Here is a 21,269-nt window from a genome sequence, read left to right on the forward strand (position 1 = left end):
GGTTATCTATTCTAAGGTAAGTAATCTAACACTAACGTGTTTCTTTCAGATGCACATGTTACTAACCTTCGGTAACGATATATCTGTAAGAAACAGTAGTTAGTGTTAGATTCCTTACCGCCCCTCCCATCCTCCCCGTTCTGCGAACCGATATCTAGGGTTAAGGTCATCCCTTTCAGGGCCCTAGTTTCATGGCACCAGTGTCTGTTTCAATCATGGCTCTGCATTCCTGGCGCGGAAAGCTATGTACAGAACTGACATCAGCACGCGAGGGTGGCGTGTAAGTACTCAGACGTCATCCCGGCGATCACGATGCCGACGTCGGACGCGGAGCCGCAGATGACGCCTACTGATGCGCAAGGGTACTGCTGACGAAAACTTTCTGATCCAGTCAGATTCCTTACCTTAGAATATCCCCAGGCTTCAAACACGAACTAATGTTTCTTACATATATACCGTTACCGAAGGCAAGTAACTTGTGCGTTTCTACTATGCCATATGTCGATGAGATTGTGGTCAAACAATGGGATTTAGCTCTAGAGCTGCTCTGGTGTGTGGGTTGCGGGCAGAACCAACTCTATCTAATGCATTATCTAATGTGACTTTATAATCTCCACCCCATATGACTGTGTCTCTTCCAGCCATCACCAACCTCGCCTAAACCTCTAAGAAGAATTGTTGGCCGTCTACATTCAGGCCATAAGTTGTCACCAGTGTCATTTTTGTGGACATCATCACGCCATTAAGTATTAGGAACCTTCCATCCGGGTCGATCTGTACTTGAGTGGTCGTCCAGCCAAATCTGTGCTTTATCAGCACAGAGACACCTCGTTCATAGTTAGTTAAGGGCCGAGTACACCTTTCCCCGGTATTTATTGCGCAAGTTAGCGTCCGAGACCCCTTTCAAATGCGTTTCCTGTAGGAAGCACACATCTATGTGATGCCTTATTAAGTATGCATGCTTCAATCTAGACTTTCTGAAGTCGTTAGGAGCCTTGATATTTCAAGTAGTAAATGTTACCTCCGGCATTTTGTTGAAGGTATGTATGAGATATTCGTCCTTGTGGGACAATTTTATTGTGAGACGGTGGGCAAGCTCCTGAAACCATGAGACTTCGTTTTTAAGTACACATGGGCAGGCAAACATGGTTGACTTCTAAAAATGTTGTACTCAGTAGTAAGACGAGTCTGCAAAGAGAGTAACTGCATATCTGAAAAAGTTATACCCCCCCCCCCCCACCCCCCACCAAACTCCCAAACAGACTGTGAATTAGTACATCCCACTCCCTGAATCCCCCCTATTAAGATAGACCAAAGAGCACATGGGAGATCTCCCTGCAGGGCTACTGTCGCCGGCATAAACCTGCCTAGTGGCAGGGTGGCCAGTTCAAAACGGGTGTTAAGGAATAGATGACATGAAATCTAAGGCAAAAGGAGCTTATAACAGTATGAGGGCATTGTAGGCGCTACATCGTTGGATTCCAGTTCGGACTCGCAGAGCGAGAATGATACCGGATACACTTCCAGAGTGTGTCAAAGCTCAGTAATGTAGTCCGTCATTATCGCTGAGATTCGGCTCAGAGCCAGGATCTTGTGAGCACTGTAGAGGCAGCTTTTTGGCACATATATTCATCGCGTATTTGAGAGCCACCTTGGCATCTGTAAAGAAATGAGCTTGCTCATCGTACGTTATCTTCAACTTAGCTGGGTACAACATAGCGTACAAAATTGATGTGCTCAGTAGTTTTCGCTACACCTGCGCAAACTGTCTGTGTGCAGCTAGAATGTAGGGCGTGTAGTCTGGGAAAAAAGAAAGTGTATTCCCTTGGTGAGTGATAGGGCTCTTGGTTCTAGCTGCTTTTAATATTTCATCTCTGTCCCTATTGTTCAGGAGTCGCACTATTATGGGGCGAGGAGTCGCCCCTGCCAGTGGCCTGGGGCCCAGAGAACGATACGCGATCAATAATCATAACTGATGAGAGTACAGGTCCAAACCGTTCACGCAGTAGGTCCTCGATGAACTGCTCCATTTTCGGAATTGCGGTGGTCTCCGGCTGCTAATAATTCAGAGGTTGTTGCGCCTAGACCGTGCCTCCAAATCTTCATTTGTCGCTTTTATCACCGCTAGAATCTTTTCCATGTCAAAGACTTGTGTCCTGGATTCTGCTTGGAAGTCTTGGGTATAAGAGTCTGTTCTCCAGTGTGTCCTGGCGTGTCTCATGAGTCAGCTCTTCTTGACCCTTTCGATAGAAGTGGTGAGGTCATCAGTTTTGTTTTCATGATGCTTGAGCAGACAGCTAGTATTATGGCGCGTAGATCTTCCTCCTGATGCTCTTCCATTTCTTTGGCACCATGAGCCGTGTCCGGATCGGAGCTGGCCTCTGTGTTGCGAGCGTGGCGCTTATTTTCAAACGGGAGTTCGGTTTGTTTGGGCTCTGCCTTCCCCATCGCTGCCTTTGGCCACTATGAACTCGGTCCTGTTTCCCTCTCAAGTGAATCGCTCTCGCACTGGGGTACTGTAGTGCGCACTTGGTTAGGCTGGGCACGTGGGTTCACGGAGGGCAGCTGTGCACAGATTAGGCTGTGTGCGCAATGGAACGTAAACTCCCTTGGGGCAGAGTGCCGGGAGCGATCTCTACCGGGATGTTACATCCACTGGGAAGGGGGCGGGGGGCACACCCGAACAGGCAAAGAGGATGGGGGGGGGGGGGGGGCACACCCGATACAATGTGCTTCCCGTGCACGGCAGGCACCAGAACCTAATCCCCTACCTCCCGCGAGCCCAGAGAGGCCCCCACAATGGCAGCAACCCAGAAAGGGGGGGGGGGGTTGCGGACCAAGTACAGGCAGACCGCCGTACCCCAGACACCCGCCGCCTGCCTGGCCCCACCACCGCAGGCCAGAGAAGCCCAGTACGAAGAGCCTGAGATGGCAGCAACTCACACAGGCTCCCTTTTAGCCCGACCAGCCACACACTCCCCTCGTCCGGTTGAACCAGTGCCCCAAGGCCGGATCCTCCTATGGCTGCAGTCTGCTCATGCTCCCGGCCGCCAATGCAGCCTCCGGATGTCCGCTGGAGCCGGCGTCACCTGGCCAGTGGCTTGCAGGGCTGGTTAGGGGCGCCTCTCGCTGGACCGGCCATGCCCTTGGATGCCCAGTCGATTTCGTGTAGATGCAGCCTTGCATTGACACCGGCGGGCCGCCCAGCTGCAGTCAGCACAGCACACGGCAGCCAGTTTGTCGGAGGTCCGCAGCAAAATGGCGACGGCTTCACAAAGCGTTCAGGCTGCGATGAGGTAGGCGCTGTAGCTCTGTCAAAATTTCATTTTCTCCCCGCAGCGCCCCTCGTTCAGAGCAGAGAAGGGTAGAGTGTTGTAGCACTCGTTGCTAGCGATCGATTCCCAGTAATAACTGTGATCTTGTAGGATATTTAGACCTGGCCTGCAGAGCCCCTTCAGAAGCCGTCCATCCTGCAGCTCGGCAAGCCACGACCCCAGGACAATCTGACTTTCATGGATTGTTAACAGTTTTGATGTGGCTGCTCGAATATTATTTTGTTCAATATTGCTTCTCCTTTTACATAAAGCAACATCTAGTGTTTGGTGCGGCATACTTTCAATACTGCATCCAAGTTCACTCTGCGACGAAAAAGTATGTCAAAATTTTTGAATATTTTACTATGAAGCAAATCTAGGTTTTATGCATTATCAATCTGTAGTTCTGCCCCGCACAGATGCAATCTAATATTCACACTGCATGAAGAACAGAGGAATTACCTGCTCTCATAGTATAGAGCTCGTAAAGTATACTAATTCCAAGTTTAATACTCAACAAGTGTTAAACCATGAAAAAATAGGAAATTAAACCGTCCGAGTACAGTAGCCCCATTTATTTATTTGCCCAAACCATCTACAAGCATCCCCACCTACTGGTACTGCCACCCCTCCCGTCGTTCAAGCATAGTACCAAGTTCAATTCCCTTCCATGCAATACTGTTTTCAATGAGCTGTTTTATCTTATTTGTCTTCTATTTTTTCCATGTGCATGCTTAATGCATCATACCGAATGGTGCTGGTCTCTTCTGCCTTCACCCTGAAAAGCATATCGATTTCAGCACATTTCCATTACTTGATTTCTTTCAACAAGTCAATAAATTGTGGTGCCACTTGGGCCTTCCAACCTGTAGCTACGTAGAGTTTCGCCAAAACCAGAATTAAGTCCATGAGTTCCTTCATGTGTTTAGTCTTTTTTTTTTGGCGATGCGAAAGACTCGGCAAACAAAGTGCTCCCTTCATGGGTATCAGTCTGCCAGCTACCTCATTCAGATATTGCACGACCTCATCCCAAATTCTGGACTCCCCCAAGTAATACCAAACCATGTGGTCGAAACTGCCCTCTGCCTATTTTGGTCACACATTTGACGCACCCGGATACATGTGCCCTATACGCTTCAGGGTCAAGTAAATGTGGTGAAGGTAGTTAAATTGAGAGCGTTTTATGGATGTTTAACACTACCCAAACATTTTAGCCATTAAACGTGAGCTAGTTACTAATTTAAAGGGGTTTCCCTCCATCCTTTGACATTGTGCATAGAAACGTCCTGCACCTGTAATAGTGTTTTATAAAGCATTGTGACCTCATTACATCCATACCCATGCGTTGGGGCCACCTGCAATGTGAGAGAGATATTGAGTTCTTTGTGGGTGGAATCCCATATCTGAGATAGCTTACCCTTAGTTACTGTATACAGTTAAAAGTTGCCAGGGTCCAATTCATACATTTCTCCTTGGTCCTCAAAAACAGTCAGCACTAGATTAATGAAAAGCCCCCCCAACCCCCCCCCCCCCCAACTACGGATTCCAGCCTCCACCTAACGACGGATATTGTGATGTATTGTGAGCCAAAAGCAGTAGGGCACCGGCCACAATGGTAACTTTAGTGCATATGGAAATTGCCAAGCCCACGGTTGAATGTAGGTGTTCCAAAATCACTTCGCCTTAGTCATAAGGGTATTGCTGGGAGTGTTTGTCCTACCCCTGTTCATGAGCCATCCTAATATACGGTATCCTCCAATCCTTTGATAACATCATCCTTCTCAGGACTACCTCTATCGGAAAGCCAGCGCATCTGGAACCAAAGTTGGGCCACAGCATAGCATAGCTCAAGTTGGGGCAGCCACCCTGGCTTCCATTAAGGAGACATACAGTTTTGATATAGCCAGCCTACGAAGCAATGTCCCCTATATCGGTGCAATCAGCAGTGATCTCAATTCCCCAAAACAAGCCTCCTTGAGCACCATTTGGAGTTCAGCAAAAAGTATAGCATTCTAGGCTGGACCATAATTTTACAGAAAGCCACCCTGCTATGGGAGAAAGAGGTAGAGAGCAACAAAAGGGGAATCTACCGTTTTATCGCTGTAAGTGCTCGTCCTAATTTGCTTTCCACTGTATCCTGTTCATTGTGATAAATAATAACTCCCAAATATTTAAAGGTATCAAAATGCTGTTGCATTCCTGTTAGGCACCAATTGAGATTGCTCGTCCATAGGCTTTACTAAAGGGAATAGGCACGACTTTTATCGGTTCATCGGAAGACCTGATATTCTCCCAAACGTATTCAAGCAATCCATTAATGGCATCAGGTTGTAGGGATTGTTAAGGAAATACACTAGTGCATCATCCGTGTTTAGAGATATGATATGGCTTCTGTTAGCCACTTTTAAACCCCATTTGGGACCTTGGTGCGTAGTAGAATTGCAAAAGGCTGCAGGGCCAACAAAGAAACAAGTGGTGAAAGCGGGTAATGCTGCTGTGTCCCCCTCGCAATCTGGCAGTTCCCCTAAGTAACCCTGCCAGAAGTTTCATATACAGCAACTTTGTTCAGCCCAGAAGCACTGGGCCCATACCCATTGTGCACAGTACTGCTAGCAAGTAAGGCCAGCCTGGAGTGTCAAAGGCCTTCGCAATATCCAGCTAGGCCACCCAGTGGTGAACTCTTCCACACCTGGCCTAGTCTAGAACCATGAAGAGCTTCCATAAGTTAAGGAAAGTAGAAGCCTTTTATACCTCCCCTCTGAGCTAGCTAATAATGAGTGACTAAGTAGGTACTCTAAAACGAACAGTTATAATCACACCCATCCTACTATACTGCATCAGGCCTCCAGCACATCACCCATTCACTATGTTCTCCCCAATCTTGACCTCTCCTCACTCTAGATGGAAAACCTCACCCTTCCCCAACAACCCTTCTCAACGCATTAGATTAAATGATCCTCTGTCTGGCAAGGATATTAGCTCTCTCCTACGACACAATGTAAAACGTCAACACATGCAATAATTGTCAAATCGAGACGCTAAAAGCTGACCCACACAGAGAACCCAGGGTTAATTCCAGATCCCTAAACAAGAACAACCTCACATGAGTCACCACCACACAAACGACTCTGGCCGACACCAACCCTAAGCTTAAATGCATGCTTCTCAACTGCAGATCTACAGTAAGACATGCAGCAGATATTGCCGCCCTCATCCTTGGACGTGATCCTGGTCTTTTGATGCTGACCGAATCCTGACTAAATGACTCCTCTGGACATATCCTAGATTTACTAGTCCCTCCTAGCTATGACATCATTAAATTAGACCGATCTATTGGGCAAGATGGAGGTATCACCTGTATATAACATAATAATCTTGTAGTCAGACAACTACAGTCCGCTACTGTCTCGTCGTGCCAATACGTATGCATTGCGGTTGCATGTAACAGGCATGTTTAATTCCACGTGCTCTACCATCCTTCAGGAGACATTGCCTTCATCAAACAGATTATGAAAATGATCTCAACTAATGCAGATCTTCATGGTACTCAGATCTTCCTCTGAGATTATAACTTCCACTGGAATGACATCAATGACCCTTTTGTAAACAGCCTAAAAACCTTCCTTATGGACCTCAATCTAACCCAAATATGCGCTAGCCCTACTCGCTTCAAGGGAGCAACCCTAGTCCTAATCCTTGGGAAATCCAACTTGAATATATTGTCCCTTGGACTGGACAGACCGCCACTGCATCACCTTCCTCATCACAGAATCTTTGAGAAGCTAATAAGGTGCAAAGAAGCATGCAAAACATTAACCTGGATGATCTGACAACTCAAAGTAATAACATTCTGCCTCCCCCTGGGGATATGTCTGAGGTCCATGACCTCACTGAACACTACAACTGTTCTATGACCAGTATTCCCTCATGGACATACCATTTGATGGCACCCATCTCTTCGGAGACGAGGCAGACTCAGCGCGGAAGTGCTTTAAGGACTTGCTGGCTATGGCCAATTCCTTAGCTTCTTGGTTGTCCCACGTCCCCAGTCTGCCTTTTGCTCTCAACCGTGCATCCCTATTATAGCCACCGAGCTGCACACCCTTCCCAGCCTGATTGGATGAGGGTGTGGTTCGTACTGGTCTAGTGGGTTGGGTAGCCAGCAGTCTGGTACAGAGGATCCCCACCCCAGCAGCTGCAGCCTCCAGACCTTTGTAATGTTGTCTATCCACCCTAAGGTCGATTGCCACCGGGAAGTGCTTCCTAACCATAATTCCTACTCCCCTAGACCCAGAGCTAAATGCGGAGTGTGCCACTAGCTTATAGCCCCACCTGGTAATCGCCCCACATGCGTTCCCCATCAGATGTGTCTCCTGCTATAGGACCACGTCTGAGTGTCTTTTTAGGTATTGAAGCACAATGCCCCTCTTTAGCTTGTCGCCCAGACTGTTGACGTTCCAGGACAACAGTCCAATTCTCTGTTTTGCAGATGACCCCATTCCTGTTATCGATACCCTGTCTTGGTCAGGGAGGCGTCGCCCACGTCATGTGACTCCTATCCAATGCGGACAGTACCGCAAATCCGGATAGTGTTTTCAAACTATTGCAAAGTGTTAAAAAAAATACTAAATTCCTGCTCCTGTTGTGTGTGTGTGTGTGTGTGTGTCATCTAAACTGTACATAAAATGTAACAAATATCCCTGTCCCCCCGCCCTGCTTCCCATGCAATCTGGCCTTTAAACTATCCCCTTCCTCAACTATGCATAGTGCCTGCCACCCCATGTACAAACTGTGCTAAAGGTAGTGGGCGGTGTAATCTCTATATCTCCACCCGTCGCCATTGCCCAAATAAGGCTGAAGATGTGGGCCAATCTATCACAGTGCCCACCTTTTATAGTCATTCACATCCCTCTAGGAAGAGGAGTGACTCCACCGTCTGGACCTAAAAAGAGGGTTGTCATTCTACTTTGACCACGCATGAAAGTTCCAGGTGGCGACCAGCTCTTCAAGGGGTTGTTTGTGTGAAGAAAGTTCTTGAGCTGCAGAAACGGACCATCTCTTGATGGGTTGTGTTCTGCATCAAGAGCTGGTTTGCACTGGCAAAGGAACAGCCTCCTGAAGGCTTACGGGCTCATTCCACCAGAGCTAAAAGCTGCAACCACCATGTTAACACGTGGAGTCCCAGTCCTGGACAACTGCCCAGTAGCAATGTGGGCTTCCTTGCACATGTTTGTTTCCTGAGCATTACTGCCTGGGCAGTCTGGTCCGCAGGGACGGACATTTTGCCTGTTCGGTCCTGCAGGACTTCCTAGTTTAAATTTGTCCGCAGACCTTCCACCAGGGATGGTATTCCTTGGGTATCTATTCAAAGGTAAGGAATCTGCAGCTAGAATACTCGCATCAGATAGCAATTACTTACATTTGGTATTGCCTTATCTGGTAGAGACAGTATGGAGCCGTAGAATCCTTACTGACCCACCCATCCTCCCTGTTCTTCAGACAGATTTGTAAGGTCATGGATGATCCCTTTCAGGGCTCTAGTTTGGACACACCACTGTCGGTGGACTTCATTGCTGTGCTATCCTGGTATGGAAAGTCGTGAAAAGTAACTGACGACAGCGGGCTGAGGTGGGGCCTATAAAGGTGACGCAGACATACCTTTCGGTGTGGACGCTGCACGGAGCCACCTTCAGGCTTGCAGGGGTACTTCTCACGATAATTGTCGGATCCAGTCTGACGGCTGGGGAAATTGAAAGGTAACAAATCTGCGGCTAGATATTGTCTCTATCAGATAAGGTGTTACCAAAGGTAAGTAACTTGTTAGTCTGAGGATTATGTTCCTGAAACCATGAACTGCTTTGGATACACATACTTATAACACCAACATAACAGGGTTTTGTTATGTTAGAAAGTCTGCCTTTCCCACAAGCTAATTTTGTTATTTTTGAGAGATATTTTTTCAGGGACCTCAATAGTAGAACTTCTTGCTTGTTAAATCCGCTCATTTCTTAAAAAGGAAAAAAGAAAGGGTACTTTACCAACATTTCTAGGGATTTTGATACGGTTTGTTGCTACTCTCTTGCGTTTTTTTCTTTTTCTTTTTTCTGGGGATCCATTTCTTCTCAGATTTGAATCGTCACTTTGTATGAAGTTTACACTAAATACGAAGGCCTTTCAATTCTTTTCATGGCAAGGTTTTATTTATTTATCCCTTTAGTGTTTAGGAATGTGTATTATAAATAATGCAAACGGATATAAACATACCGTACAATGAAACCTATAATACACATTCCTAAATGTACAATACAAAATGTGTAACGCCTATCATAATGGTAAAGCCAAACTAGCAGTAAGTAAGTAAAATAAAAATAGCTGACATTGATTCCCTTAGAATGCATGAAATATGCAACATGAATATTGAATGACACAATCCAGTTATGGGAATTTTAATATGCCTCATTATATAGTATTTACTATAGCTAGATGCGGTCTAATACAGCATTTCACGTGGAAAAGGTGTAGTAATAAACGTGCATTCCCAAATGTTTTGCTACAGTACAAAAGTCACATCGCATGCTACCACCATATTATAGCTTGATCGTTGGAATAGTACCGAATAACGTAATTTACCACTGTCGTAGGGGGAGTCGCACGGTAATTAGTTCTACGTTTTTCAATGTGCATCTTGATGTATAATTAAGTTTAACGTGCAGTAGGTATCCAGCGTAACCGTGCTGCAAATGTTGACATAATGAAAGATTTAACATGGGTTTAAAGCGCCTAACGGTACTCGTTCTGGCGGCGAAAACATTGAAACCCAATAATGTAAACACCTTGTCTTACTTCAGCGGCACCGAGCCAGCGTGCTTGCGCGTGATTTTCTTGAATGCACGTGTTTTTTGATGCATGGTTGGGAGCGTTCTTGCGGGCTGCCCCCTCACGTGATGGAATTGTACATCAGGAAGTTTCACTTACATGTAAACCAGAACTGCTCTAACGTGGTGCGCGTCGGGCTTTTTTTTTTTTTTTTTGTTACCGGTCGGGGTTTCCCTCCTTACTTCCCTGAACGTTTGGAGACTCTTGTGACACACGAGACGAGCTCGGTCAACCTTTGAGCCAAACGTTTCCTGTAGCTACTTTAAGATTGCACTTCCTCGGCTTCCTCCCCCGCCTGGTCTCGTGACCGGCCGCAACAGGGCCGGGGGGCAGTTCTTGCCAGGTCACACGGGACTTGGAGTATTTATCCCTGCACGCCCTAGACTAGAGAGTTTACGAGTGAAAGTGTGATAAGTACGACATTGTGAGCGGGGACCAACGGTTTGCTCTTGTCAACCATTCTTACTCCGGCCTGCCTCTTCTGGACTCTCCCTTTCCTCCGTCGGCCCCTGTGTAAGTAATGCCGTGTTCGGCAGCCGAGCAAGTCTAACTAACGTTCTGCAAGTCTCGTCTGGTGAGGTTGTTCCGAGTGATGACAAGGTCTCGGGCGAAGTGGACCCAAAGGCGGCTCTCCCCCCAGAGCACTTCCGAGGGCCCATCCTCAGCAGAAAAGATGAGTTTCCCGACAGTTGAAGGTGGCTTGCTTCGGCTCCGTGGTGTTTACAGGTGAGGGAAATCCACTTGCTACTGATGCCACTGGAACGGTGAAGACGGAAGCTGATCTGCTGGGCTCAGAGGTGCTTTCCTACTGTATGTGGTTGCTTGTTTTTAGGTCGAGCCTGGGCAGCGCATGCGCTGCTCTGCGAGGCATGATGTATTCGAGTATGGACTTGAAGTTCCACCCCTGTCCGACCATATTTTTCATTGGCTTGTGTCATTGTCCTTTGTAAATGCTGGCTTCTGAATCGTTAATAGGCTTGTTAGTCCCGCCTTGCCTTCATTTGTAACCTCCCATGAGGACTGGCCCTTTTACTTCTGTTACATGATATGTCTGTAAGCATTATTTTCTTTAATGAGTTTCTCCTACTACAGGCACAACATGCTTTCCAGCAACATTCAGTGCTTTCCTGCAACATTCAGGCACCATGTGCTCTATCACTTTCCAAGCAGCTCAGGACAATGGTGGCAGCTTCTTTGAAGTGAAATAGGTCTTGCGTTTACAAAAGTTTGAGCTATTGACATGGTCAATGACTTTCATTTGTGTTAATTATCAAAACAGATAAATAAAAGGCATTGTCATTTACAATGCCAATAGCTTAAGCTTTCGCAAATGTGAGACCTATTGCATTGTAATTGCTTGTGTCCTCTGAGAAGCGGTGTTCTTCGACTAGGCAATGCCTTGGTATACGTGCCCGCATCAAGTGGAGCGAACAAAAAGTCAGAGCAAGTTCTGTCTCTTAGCTGGTCGGAGCAGCAAGGTTGTAGGCTGATGTTGTAGGTTGATTGGGTAGGCCTCCTTGCCTAGTCCCAACCTGTTCTAGATTTTAGAAATGGCATTTGATTCTGATTCTAACTGTCCGCAAGTGTTTCCCAGCAAGCACTCTTGTCAGGGGTGTTAAAACCCAGACAAAACTGAGCTGATTTTGACGGCTGGTTTGTCCAATCCCTGGAATTCCAACTTTTGGCCTCCACCATTAGGGAGTCACCCTCTCCCAGTCAGCTCAGTAAAAAGTCTGGGAATTGTCATCAGTAATGATTTAACTATGAAGGCCCAGATCAGCTCAGTGGGCTCTGCCTGTTTTTTCCATCTCCGAAGAATTCGGAAAATTAGCAGATTTTTGTCCAGCCAAGTGGTGCTTGCTTTAGTTATCTCTCGCATTGATTATGCAGATTCCCTCTACACTGGTATTCCAGCTTACGGCTGCAATTGGTACAGAATGAGGCAGCTAGGCTTATTTTTGGTCAACCCAAGCACCAACGTACAAGCCCATTATTGAAAAGCCTTCATTTGCTTCCTCTACCCCAACGCTGCCTATTCAAACTGTGCTGTACCACCTATAAAGCCCTTTCTGGATGTTGCCCTTCCTTCATTGCTTCTAAAATACAGAGGTATAGTCCAGCTCGTGATCTACGTTCATCAAATAAAAATCTGCTGGTTTACCACAGTTTTAAACGAAAGAAACATGGAGGTCTCAGATATACCATTCTGGCCCCCCAGTTCTGGAATACCCTCCCTTCTAATTTGTGCACTGCCGGCTCTTACACTGAGTTTAGACAGCTACTTAAGACCTGGCTTTTACTCCAGTGCATAATTAAAGCCGTTCACTGTTTCATATCTGCTGTCTTCCCTCAGCGCCAAGAAACCGCCTGGTGAACATGCGCTCTACAAATTACCTTTAACATAACATAACAAAAATGAGTGTTGTAAGCGGTAAAGAGTATTGTTTTATAAAGGCTTATACTTTTGATGGCATGGGAGGTTGGGGGGTCCTGTGTTCCGACAACAAATGTGCACTTATTGAGAGCCCGTGATCTGGAATTGGTGCTTTCAAGAGCTGGAGAAGCGACATTTTGCAACAGTGTTGGGAGTAGGTTGTTGTTGGTATAACAAGCATACAACTGCAGTGAACTGTATGTTGTGAATTAGTTTTGGTGTTGAGGTACCGCTCTGTGCCTGTTATTTGTAATGTTTAAGTTGTTAATTGGGTGTCTCCGAATTACATGTGCACCAATATTTTTTCTAGGAAGCAGCCTAGTAGTTTCTGAATTCTCTTTTAAATCTCCAAAATTGAGTGTGTGTGTTTTTAAAAAATGTTTTAATATACTTTTCCCTCCTTTATCGTGGTCAGGATAAATCAATTTTCTTCTTTTGGCCCGAGATAAGCTGACAATTTAGTAAATCTTCTGTGTGCGTCATGTTGGAGCTTGGACATGGCTTTTACTGCCATTATGTTGCTTCAACAATCCAAAGTGGCGCAGAAGAGGGAATGTGCACGATGTTATGTTACATTACTTGATTTTTATTTGTCAAATAGAGCTTCAAACCAAGCTGTAGAATGTCATTGGCTTTTTCACTTTTTTTCTTAACTAAAGTGTTCATGTATATCATATGCAAAATAGCAATGGCAGGAAAGTGGTTTAATCAATTTTACACTATTGCATAAACATAGACCTATAAAATGGGTTGTTAAAAATATACCACAAATAAAAGAGAAAGCGCACAAATGAAATTGGGACAAAGTATACCTCTATACTCAGTGATGTTAACATCTCTACTACTGTATCCTACTATAGTTTGTTTAATTTTCTGGTTACTTCCCCCTCACTACCTTCGAGCACGGCCACTCTTATTGTCAGAATTCTGAATGAAGAATAGTTGTTTTTTTGCTATAAATAATTGTTACAGAAAGATAGCCACCAATCGATGAAAAATGAAATTAAATTTAGGTGAAACCCCTTAAACTGATTGAAAAAGATGATTGATTGGAAATTCCAAATTCTCCATTCACAGGTTGCCAGCATGCCTATTAATAGTGCTTCTGCTGTCCCAGATGGAAGATTCATGCTTCCACCTGAAGAGTCAAGCTAACTTTAGAATGTTGTGACTCTTGAAATTCTGTAATCTTAATGTCGACTTTTTCAGTTTATATTTGTATTCAAAGAGCTGCAGACTATCGTTCACCTATGTTTGAGAACTTCGTTTAATAGGCTTGTGGCCCAATGGTTAGAGCGGCAGACCCTGATGCAGAGGTCTGGCCGGGACCAGGGTTCAGTTCCCCGCCTCAGCGGATCTTGTGCTCAAAATTCCATGGACCTGATAATTCTCGCCTCAGTGCCTATTCCAATCATGGAGTCCCACTCTGCAACTCTGGGCAATAGCTTGCTTAATCTCCACAACAGCCCCCACAAGACTAAGGATGCCTGGCCTCCACCTTGGGGGGTGCCCAGGAGTGGACGCCTCACAGGGAAAGCCAGGATGGGTTCCACAGCGGTATTCGTACAAGCGCCTTGAGACCCTTGCGGGTGAGTAGTGCGCTATACAAGTATCAATTTACAATTTACATTTACATTCAAACAGGATGTGGCAGTGCTCTCAGTGTTTTCCTCTTAACGGAGCCTTCCCAGTGTGCAATGGTTTCCTGGCAGACTGGTTCTGGTCTGCTTGTACCTAGTTCTTCTAGGGTGCATAACCTCCCTGGCAGGCTGGGACGATGCCATGTCCCTCCCAGGATGCACTGCCTGTCCCCCTCGATTTGATTTCCTTCCAGGATGTATGCCTCCCTCGTGGACTCTTTAATTGGTTCCTCACTGACCTTCTCAGGGTGCATTGCCTCTTGACTGACTGACTGAATGTCACCAATGATGCTGTACGACTTTAGAAGCACTGTGGAGGTTGTTGTGGTTGCACATTCACAAGTAACTGCCAACGTTCAGGGATTGTTTTCAAAATGTAGGGCCTAAGGTTCATTCAGCTGAACATTATTAAGGAGTAAAAGACACAAATGTATTCTTTTTTATCTTTATTTATCTTCTATATTTGTTTTGCTCAGTATTCTTATAGGCTACTGTTGATTCTTGGTTTGTACATCTGCCTGGGCATACCAACATTCATGGGTTAATAATATTGTGACCGTAGGAGTTTTGACTTTGTTTTTCTTGGTAAAAGGGTTTTGTTCCTAGAAACTGAACCTGAAGGGCTCTGTTGTATGTCCATGGGCTTCCAATCATAGGATTCACATTTAGCTGCTGTCTCCTTTTAATGAATCTGTAATAAATGATTCATCACTTAATTTTGTAACTCTTGAATTTACTTAGTCCAAAGTCTTGAAAAATAAAAATTTCATAAATGTTATCAAAGGCCGGTCAATATAACCAAGGTCACCAAAAGTTGTCTTGTGTAAAAACAAAAAAAAGTACTGAACGGTAAGCAATTTATTTTGAATCGTACACTAGGTTTAATAGAAATATAGAACCATTTGGGTAAAATTTACCGTTCTTACCGTAGATGTCACATTTTTGTATTTGTGTTTTTAAAATTTTTTATTATTTATTTTTGGGTGGTTAGTGTGCACTGTGACTCAAGATTCCATAGAGGATAGGGAAGGTGAGTTCAGACATTTTAACAAGTTGAGGGGCCAGTGAAATTTCAGAAGAGTTGAAAATAGGACTGGGGTGGGGTGGGCTTAGGGAGGACGTCAGTGGAAGATGGAATTCGTAATGTTACCGCTAGACATGTTTGTTACTTTTCATGTACATTATTCTCCATCTCTTACAATTGATAGTTTTACTTTTCCTTTTGCCTCATGTTGTTTTAATTTGTAACCAACCAATAAAGTATATATACTTTCAAGTAGAAAATCTGCACACAGGCACCACTCATAAGTTAATATATGTTCCTTTTATTTTGCAGGATATGTGTCACACTATGTGCTGACCATCTGTATTTACAGAAGATATTTAAAAAAAAAAAAAGAAAATCCAGATTTTGATTCCAATGGAATCTGCTCTTTAGATTTCAGTTGTGCTTTGTGAATTGTAACTCGGAGGCGATGCCTGTGCAAGCTCCACAGTGGACCGACTTCCTCTCCTGCCCCATCTGCACCCAGACGTTTGACGAGACCATCCGAAAGCCCATCAGCCTGGGCTGCGGCCACACCGTTTGTAAGATGTGCCTCAACAAACTTCACCGCAAAGCATGCCCCTTCGACCAGACCTCCATCAATACAGATATCGAGCTCCTGCCTGTCAACTCGGCCTTGCTGCAGCTGGTGGGAGCTCAGGTAAGATGCTGGACCTTGCACTGAAATAATCCCACTACCTCTGAATGTTAGTATGTTGACATCAGCTTGCCTGTGACCCACAAATGGGGTTTCTTGAGCCATGACATCCGTTACATGCAGTAAAATATCTTTCTGGTGTGCCTTACATCCCCTTGCCCCTTTGACGTGGGCTTTGCACGCCCCCTTATTTCCATTGGGTTTTGCTTCCTCAGGGTTCTCACTTTGCCCATCCCCCAGCTCCTTGCTTCCCATCTTCTCTGGCTTGCTCACGGAACCTGGCTGCTGTTTTTCTCTTTGAACACTCCCACCCCCTGGGCATTGCTCCCTCACACCCCTTTCTGAGCCCCCTCTACCTTTTATCTCTGGGGCCTCCTTCTCCCTATCCCCTACTCCATTGCCCTTTGGGCTTTGTTCTGCTTACCTCAAGAGTCTTACTGCATCTTACCAATAGTTTCCATCTGGTTTCCTTAACACTTTCTCCTTGAAAGAAGGTGCTCTTTTACTAATGGAAGTTGCCTCCTCTTCCACCTATATCTGATTCTTCTCCTCTTTATCTCCAAATCACCAATCACACTCTTTTTCACCACTTCTCATTTATTTTTGCCTCCACCTCATTCAGTTTCATTGCTTTCTCCAATCTTGCTATTGCTCCCCTTCATCTTTTTGCCACTACTTCCTTTCCTACCTCTTTTCCAGCCACTTTCTCCTTCAATTCTTTGCCACTACTTTTCCTACTCTTCTATACAGCCTGCATCAGCTTTCTTCTCTCCTCCTACCATAGGTCCCTCCACCTCTGTCTCCATTGCTTCATCTTCTCCCTCTTGCTGGTTCTTTTCCTCAAAAGTCTATTTTCTCTCCTTATCAACCTTTTGTCAAGATAATTTATTTGGCATTATTCACCTCAATTCCTCATGCTTTTATTGCTTTAGCTAATGCTACCCCCTTTTATTGCCTTATCCATCTCCACTGGATTGTGGAGATTGGTGTTGGCATAGAAAAACTACTGACTGGTTATAAATTGCTTTTTGATTGCGGCTACCTATTGTTCTAGGACCTTTGTCTAACACCCTCTTTATGCACACACTTTAGTGAAGCTGCTTCTCTCCTTTGTTGCCTTCAGGTTCCCGAGCAGCAGCCCATCACATTATGCAGTGGGGTCGAGGACACGAAACACTATGAAGAGGCCAAGAAATGTGTGGAAGAACTGGCACTGTATCTCAAACCACTCAGCAGCGCCAGAGGTAGGGCCGCCTTTACATCCTGTTAGTCTAAACTGTTTTTGGAAGTGACTGTTAACAAGAGTGAATAGAATTAAGTTGTAGCAGATCCATTACTGTAGGGGACTCTGAATACACAGTTTTAGGGGTTGTCTGCAGCAGCTTTTAGCTGCCTGTTAATGAAGACCTCTTTTGGACGTTACAATACTTATTGCTATTTGTGCGAATTAATTTCCCTAACAACAGAAAAAGGTGACCAGGTCAAGGGAAGTGTGTCAACATGATGATACCAAATGATCACAGGGGAGTGTGTGCCAAAGAGTAAAAAGAGAGTCACTGATGGCTATTAGAATTCCCATCTGACCACCCTCATGGCGGAATTTCATCATGTGGGAATTGTAAATCGACTTAGGTACCATCCAAACCATGAGGTAGTGGTGCGGAGGTAAATGTGGATACATTGGCCATATTGGTGCTCAAAGAAATCATGATAATAAAGTGCAGTGCTCGAATAATGATGTGTGGATAAAATTGACTACCTAGAACACAAGAAATTATTTAATGTGAAATGTCTAGGTGTCAAAAATAAAAACCCGCCTAGTTATCAAAACATGGGACAACATTATGGCGATGTGAGATGGTCAACATGTTTCAGCCGAATGTAGCATTGCTCCGGCTTTCATCAGGACCTACATTGGCAAAATGCTACTGCAAAGAAATTACATAAATACTCAAGGATGTGTACAGTATAAAGTTACTATCTGGATACTGTTATATCTACCAGGAACTTGGAGCCCCAATGTCCACTGGAGACAGTAAAAGTTCTTCTCCCCAGCATTATGTGGGTGACGGCCTCACCTCGCCCTGCGACCGCTCGGGGAAACTGAGGCCCCGCTCTGTCCGTCGGTACCCCGCGCTCTCATCGAGCGGTGGTGGAGGTTCTGTTGTTAGCTTAGTAGTAGGGGCATAAGGTGACAGGTCGTTAAATAACACCCCTTGACCCTCCACACACCTGTTTTGTTGGAATTCATTTCCCACCTTTGGTTGGCTTTCTAGACACTCATTTGCTGGTCTGGCTGCATAGGGTACCTGTTCTGCAACAGTCTTAAGCAACTCGCATGAACTGTCGAGCAGGAATTTGTACAATATGGGCACAATTAAGAGTGAGATCACTGCACTTGGCTGTCATCAGCCTTCATGAAGCAGTAATCTGGGGCAGACAAAAGGGGGTATGACCTCCCTCCAGGTTACCGAACAGGTTTTGGACCTCACATTTCAAGGGACAGGCCTAGGTCTGGATAAGAGTGAAGGCAAGGCCGTTATGATTTGAATACCTTTTTCACAACCAGTAAGGCACTCGAGGCAGCGGTAAGTGCCTCTTTCACCATGCGAGGGACATTTCCAGCACAACAAGTGCCTTTATTAACAATAAAAAATGTGCATAATTAATTTCTATTGTTAACAATACCCTGAGTGTCCTGGCACTTTGCAGAATTGTAGGAGAGTGCCCCTTTTTGCTTGGCCCCCTAACTTTTTGCCAGATACATGGTGCCAACTTTGAGTTGACCTGCGCAGATTAATGGGGTTGCCTCTCCTCCAGGTCCGGCTACCAGAGTTATTCTGGATAGATGTCTCTGTGGTTAGATTGTACCTCTTGTGATTAGTACACCTCTGTCTTCTTGACAGGTGTGTAGGAAAGGGCCCCTTGTTGCATGGTTACCCCTAACTTTTTGCCTGATACAAGATGCCAACTTGACTGAGTGTGCCCTGTTAATCAGTCTTACAGGGCCTGTGTTCTTTCCCAAAACTGTACCTTTGTCTCCACAATTGGCACACCGCTGGACCAAACTGAAGAGTCAACATGGCACACATCCCTGTGTGCCAGGCCCACCAACACTGCCTGGCGCATGGGTAAGTCACCCATCGGGCTTCCTTACAGCCTTAAAGGCAGGGTCTACCATACCACAGGTAAGGGCAAAGCTGCATAAGTAATGTGCCCCAACTGTGCCATTCAGACATTTTAAGTGCAGTGAATCCATTTTGAGTACATGGGTTGTGGGTTTGTCAGCACAAGTTCCATGGTGGCTTTACTGAAGACTGAGAAGTTTGGTACCCAACATCTCAGCACATTAAACCCACACTGATGCCAGTGTTGGATTTAATGTAATATGCAATGAGAGGGCATCTTAGAGATGCCCCCTGAAAAACGACCACCCCAGGTGTGGTTCCTGAATGCCTACCCAACATCTGCCACCACCAGACAGGTTTCTGGACCCCTGGGTAGAGAGCCCTCTGCTCCCTGGGACCTGAAACAAAGCACATCCTTGGCAGAGGTGTCATGCCTCCTCCCCCAGGATGGACAGGGTCCACGAAGGGAAAGCTTCGAAGGCTTTGTTAGTTACTCTGACTTTAGGCAAACCTAGAAAGAAAGAGGGGTGTGCCCACCTTAGCCAACTCCAACCCTCAGGTGGGGTAGGCGAATTGAAGCTCACATCTCAGTCCCCTCCAACTTGGACATGGGGATGGACCCCCCCAATAAGGACGCAGCATATGCCCCCTCCCCCTGGAGGGTGGCCTAAAAGTTGGTGTAGACACTGCAGGAAAGGGACCCATTGGTCCCAACCTGCACACTCCTCTAATGTCCCTAAATCTAGTATTTAGGTGCACCCCTGAACCTTGCTTGATGAATTACGACGACCTGCGAAGAGTCGTGTAGCAGTGGAGACGAAGACAACTAACTTGGCCCCAGCCCTACCGGCCGGTCTCCTCCTCCAGCGACCCTGCTGGAAGAACCCAGCGTGTCCTCCGGCCAACAGCTCTCCGGAAACCTGAGCTGACTTCAATAAAGACTTTCTTCCGATGCCATGGATTGTCCAACAAAGAACCACCCATCTTCAAGGACTCTGGATCCAGGCGGATCCGCGTCCACTGCACCAGACGCCCACGGCCCGAGTTCGAGTGACTTGCCTATCCTGTGAAGCCTCCCCTGTAATCCTGACCTCTTTTACATCGGGGGCTGACCTCTCCAGGACCCTATATCCCTCAACACCTGCAACCTCTGTTCGAAGTGTCCCCCCTACTGCAGCCAGAACCAGCGAAGAAAACCAGACACTGAAAGACACCCATGCGTTCTCCGCCCCCGACTTTGGAGAGCCCAGCTGACGGTGCCCAGGTGTCGCCCAGCTATCCAACTTACTTGCCTAGCCGTTGAGCGTCTTCTTTTAGCCTGTTCCAAGCCTGCAGCCTCTTTCAAAAACGGACTGCCTCCATTGGAAATCATTGGGTGCTCTATGCTGATTTACACTTTGCACCCAGATGCTCCTGTGCTGCTGGTGGTGTAGCTTTGGTGCTACCTTGTAAAACACCCCACCCACCCCTCTCCATTCCCCCCTGTGCGCACCACAATCCCCTGGACATTTGCCCGTGGGTACCTAGCTGCAAACCGTACCTCTTTGAAGTATCCCCGGCTCCATTGGATAACATTGGGCCCAGTGACTTCTGCACCCAGCCGCCCCAGTGCCGCTGGTGATGCAGTACCTACCTGGTCTTGAATCTTGCCCTGTGTTGTTCTAAAACCCCAAAACTTGGGGAAGTAAGTTGAGTACTACCTTCAAACTGCTTAACATTGTGTTCGAGGCATGTGGGCTGCTGAATTCATATCTGTGCATAGATCGCCGCCTAGTGTTGGGTCCGGATGATTGCACATTGTTGTCCTGGAAGAGTCTTCGAAGTATCACGAGATAGGTGGCTCCTCCCCTGGACTACAGTGCGCATGGGCATCCTCTCCATCCTCAGATTGTTTTTTTATGCCATTGGGTTCGGATGTACTTTCTTTACTCAAGTTCGGAATCGATAGAATAACTTTTTCTAAAAGGCCAAAAGGCCTTCGGGGTCGTCGGTATTGTCATTTCGATCAGTGCCCAGTACTTTGTTCCAGTTCTTTTCGAGCAGGACGTCTAAGAGAGCCGCGTGGCCATTTCGACACCAGAGACCCGATCGTTGATGGAACGGAGCCCGTTCAAACGATGCCCCCTTTGTAATTCTAAGTACCCACACATCGATGTACACCCGGTGTGCAACAA

The 21,269-nt window shown here is 46.1% G+C and overlaps 1 protein-coding gene across 9 annotated transcripts in view; it reads left to right on the plus strand.

The window, feature by feature from the left end:
- RC3H1 (ring finger and CCCH-type domains 1) overlaps positions 1 to 21,269 on the plus strand; it is an 828,931-nt gene that overhangs the window by 127,622 nt on the left and 680,040 nt on the right. For all 9 annotated transcript variants that reach the window (XM_086956761.1, XM_086956804.1, XM_086956790.1 and 6 more), the window contains 2 exons: positions 15,601 to 15,970; positions 17,091 to 17,211. In XM_086956761.1, the coding sequence (XP_086812887.1) occupies positions 15,740 to 15,970; positions 17,091 to 17,211 (352 nt within the window). In that variant the 5' untranslated portion in view covers positions 15,601 to 15,739. The remainder of the gene's footprint in view (positions 1 to 15,600; positions 15,971 to 17,090; positions 17,212 to 21,269) is intronic.

Source organism: Lissotriton vulgaris, chromosome 1_1 (assembly GCF_964263255.1).
Source record: "Lissotriton vulgaris chromosome 1_1, aLisVul1.2, whole genome shotgun sequence".
In the NCBI taxonomy this organism is placed as follows: Eukaryota; Metazoa; Chordata; class Amphibia; order Caudata; family Salamandridae; genus Lissotriton; species Lissotriton vulgaris.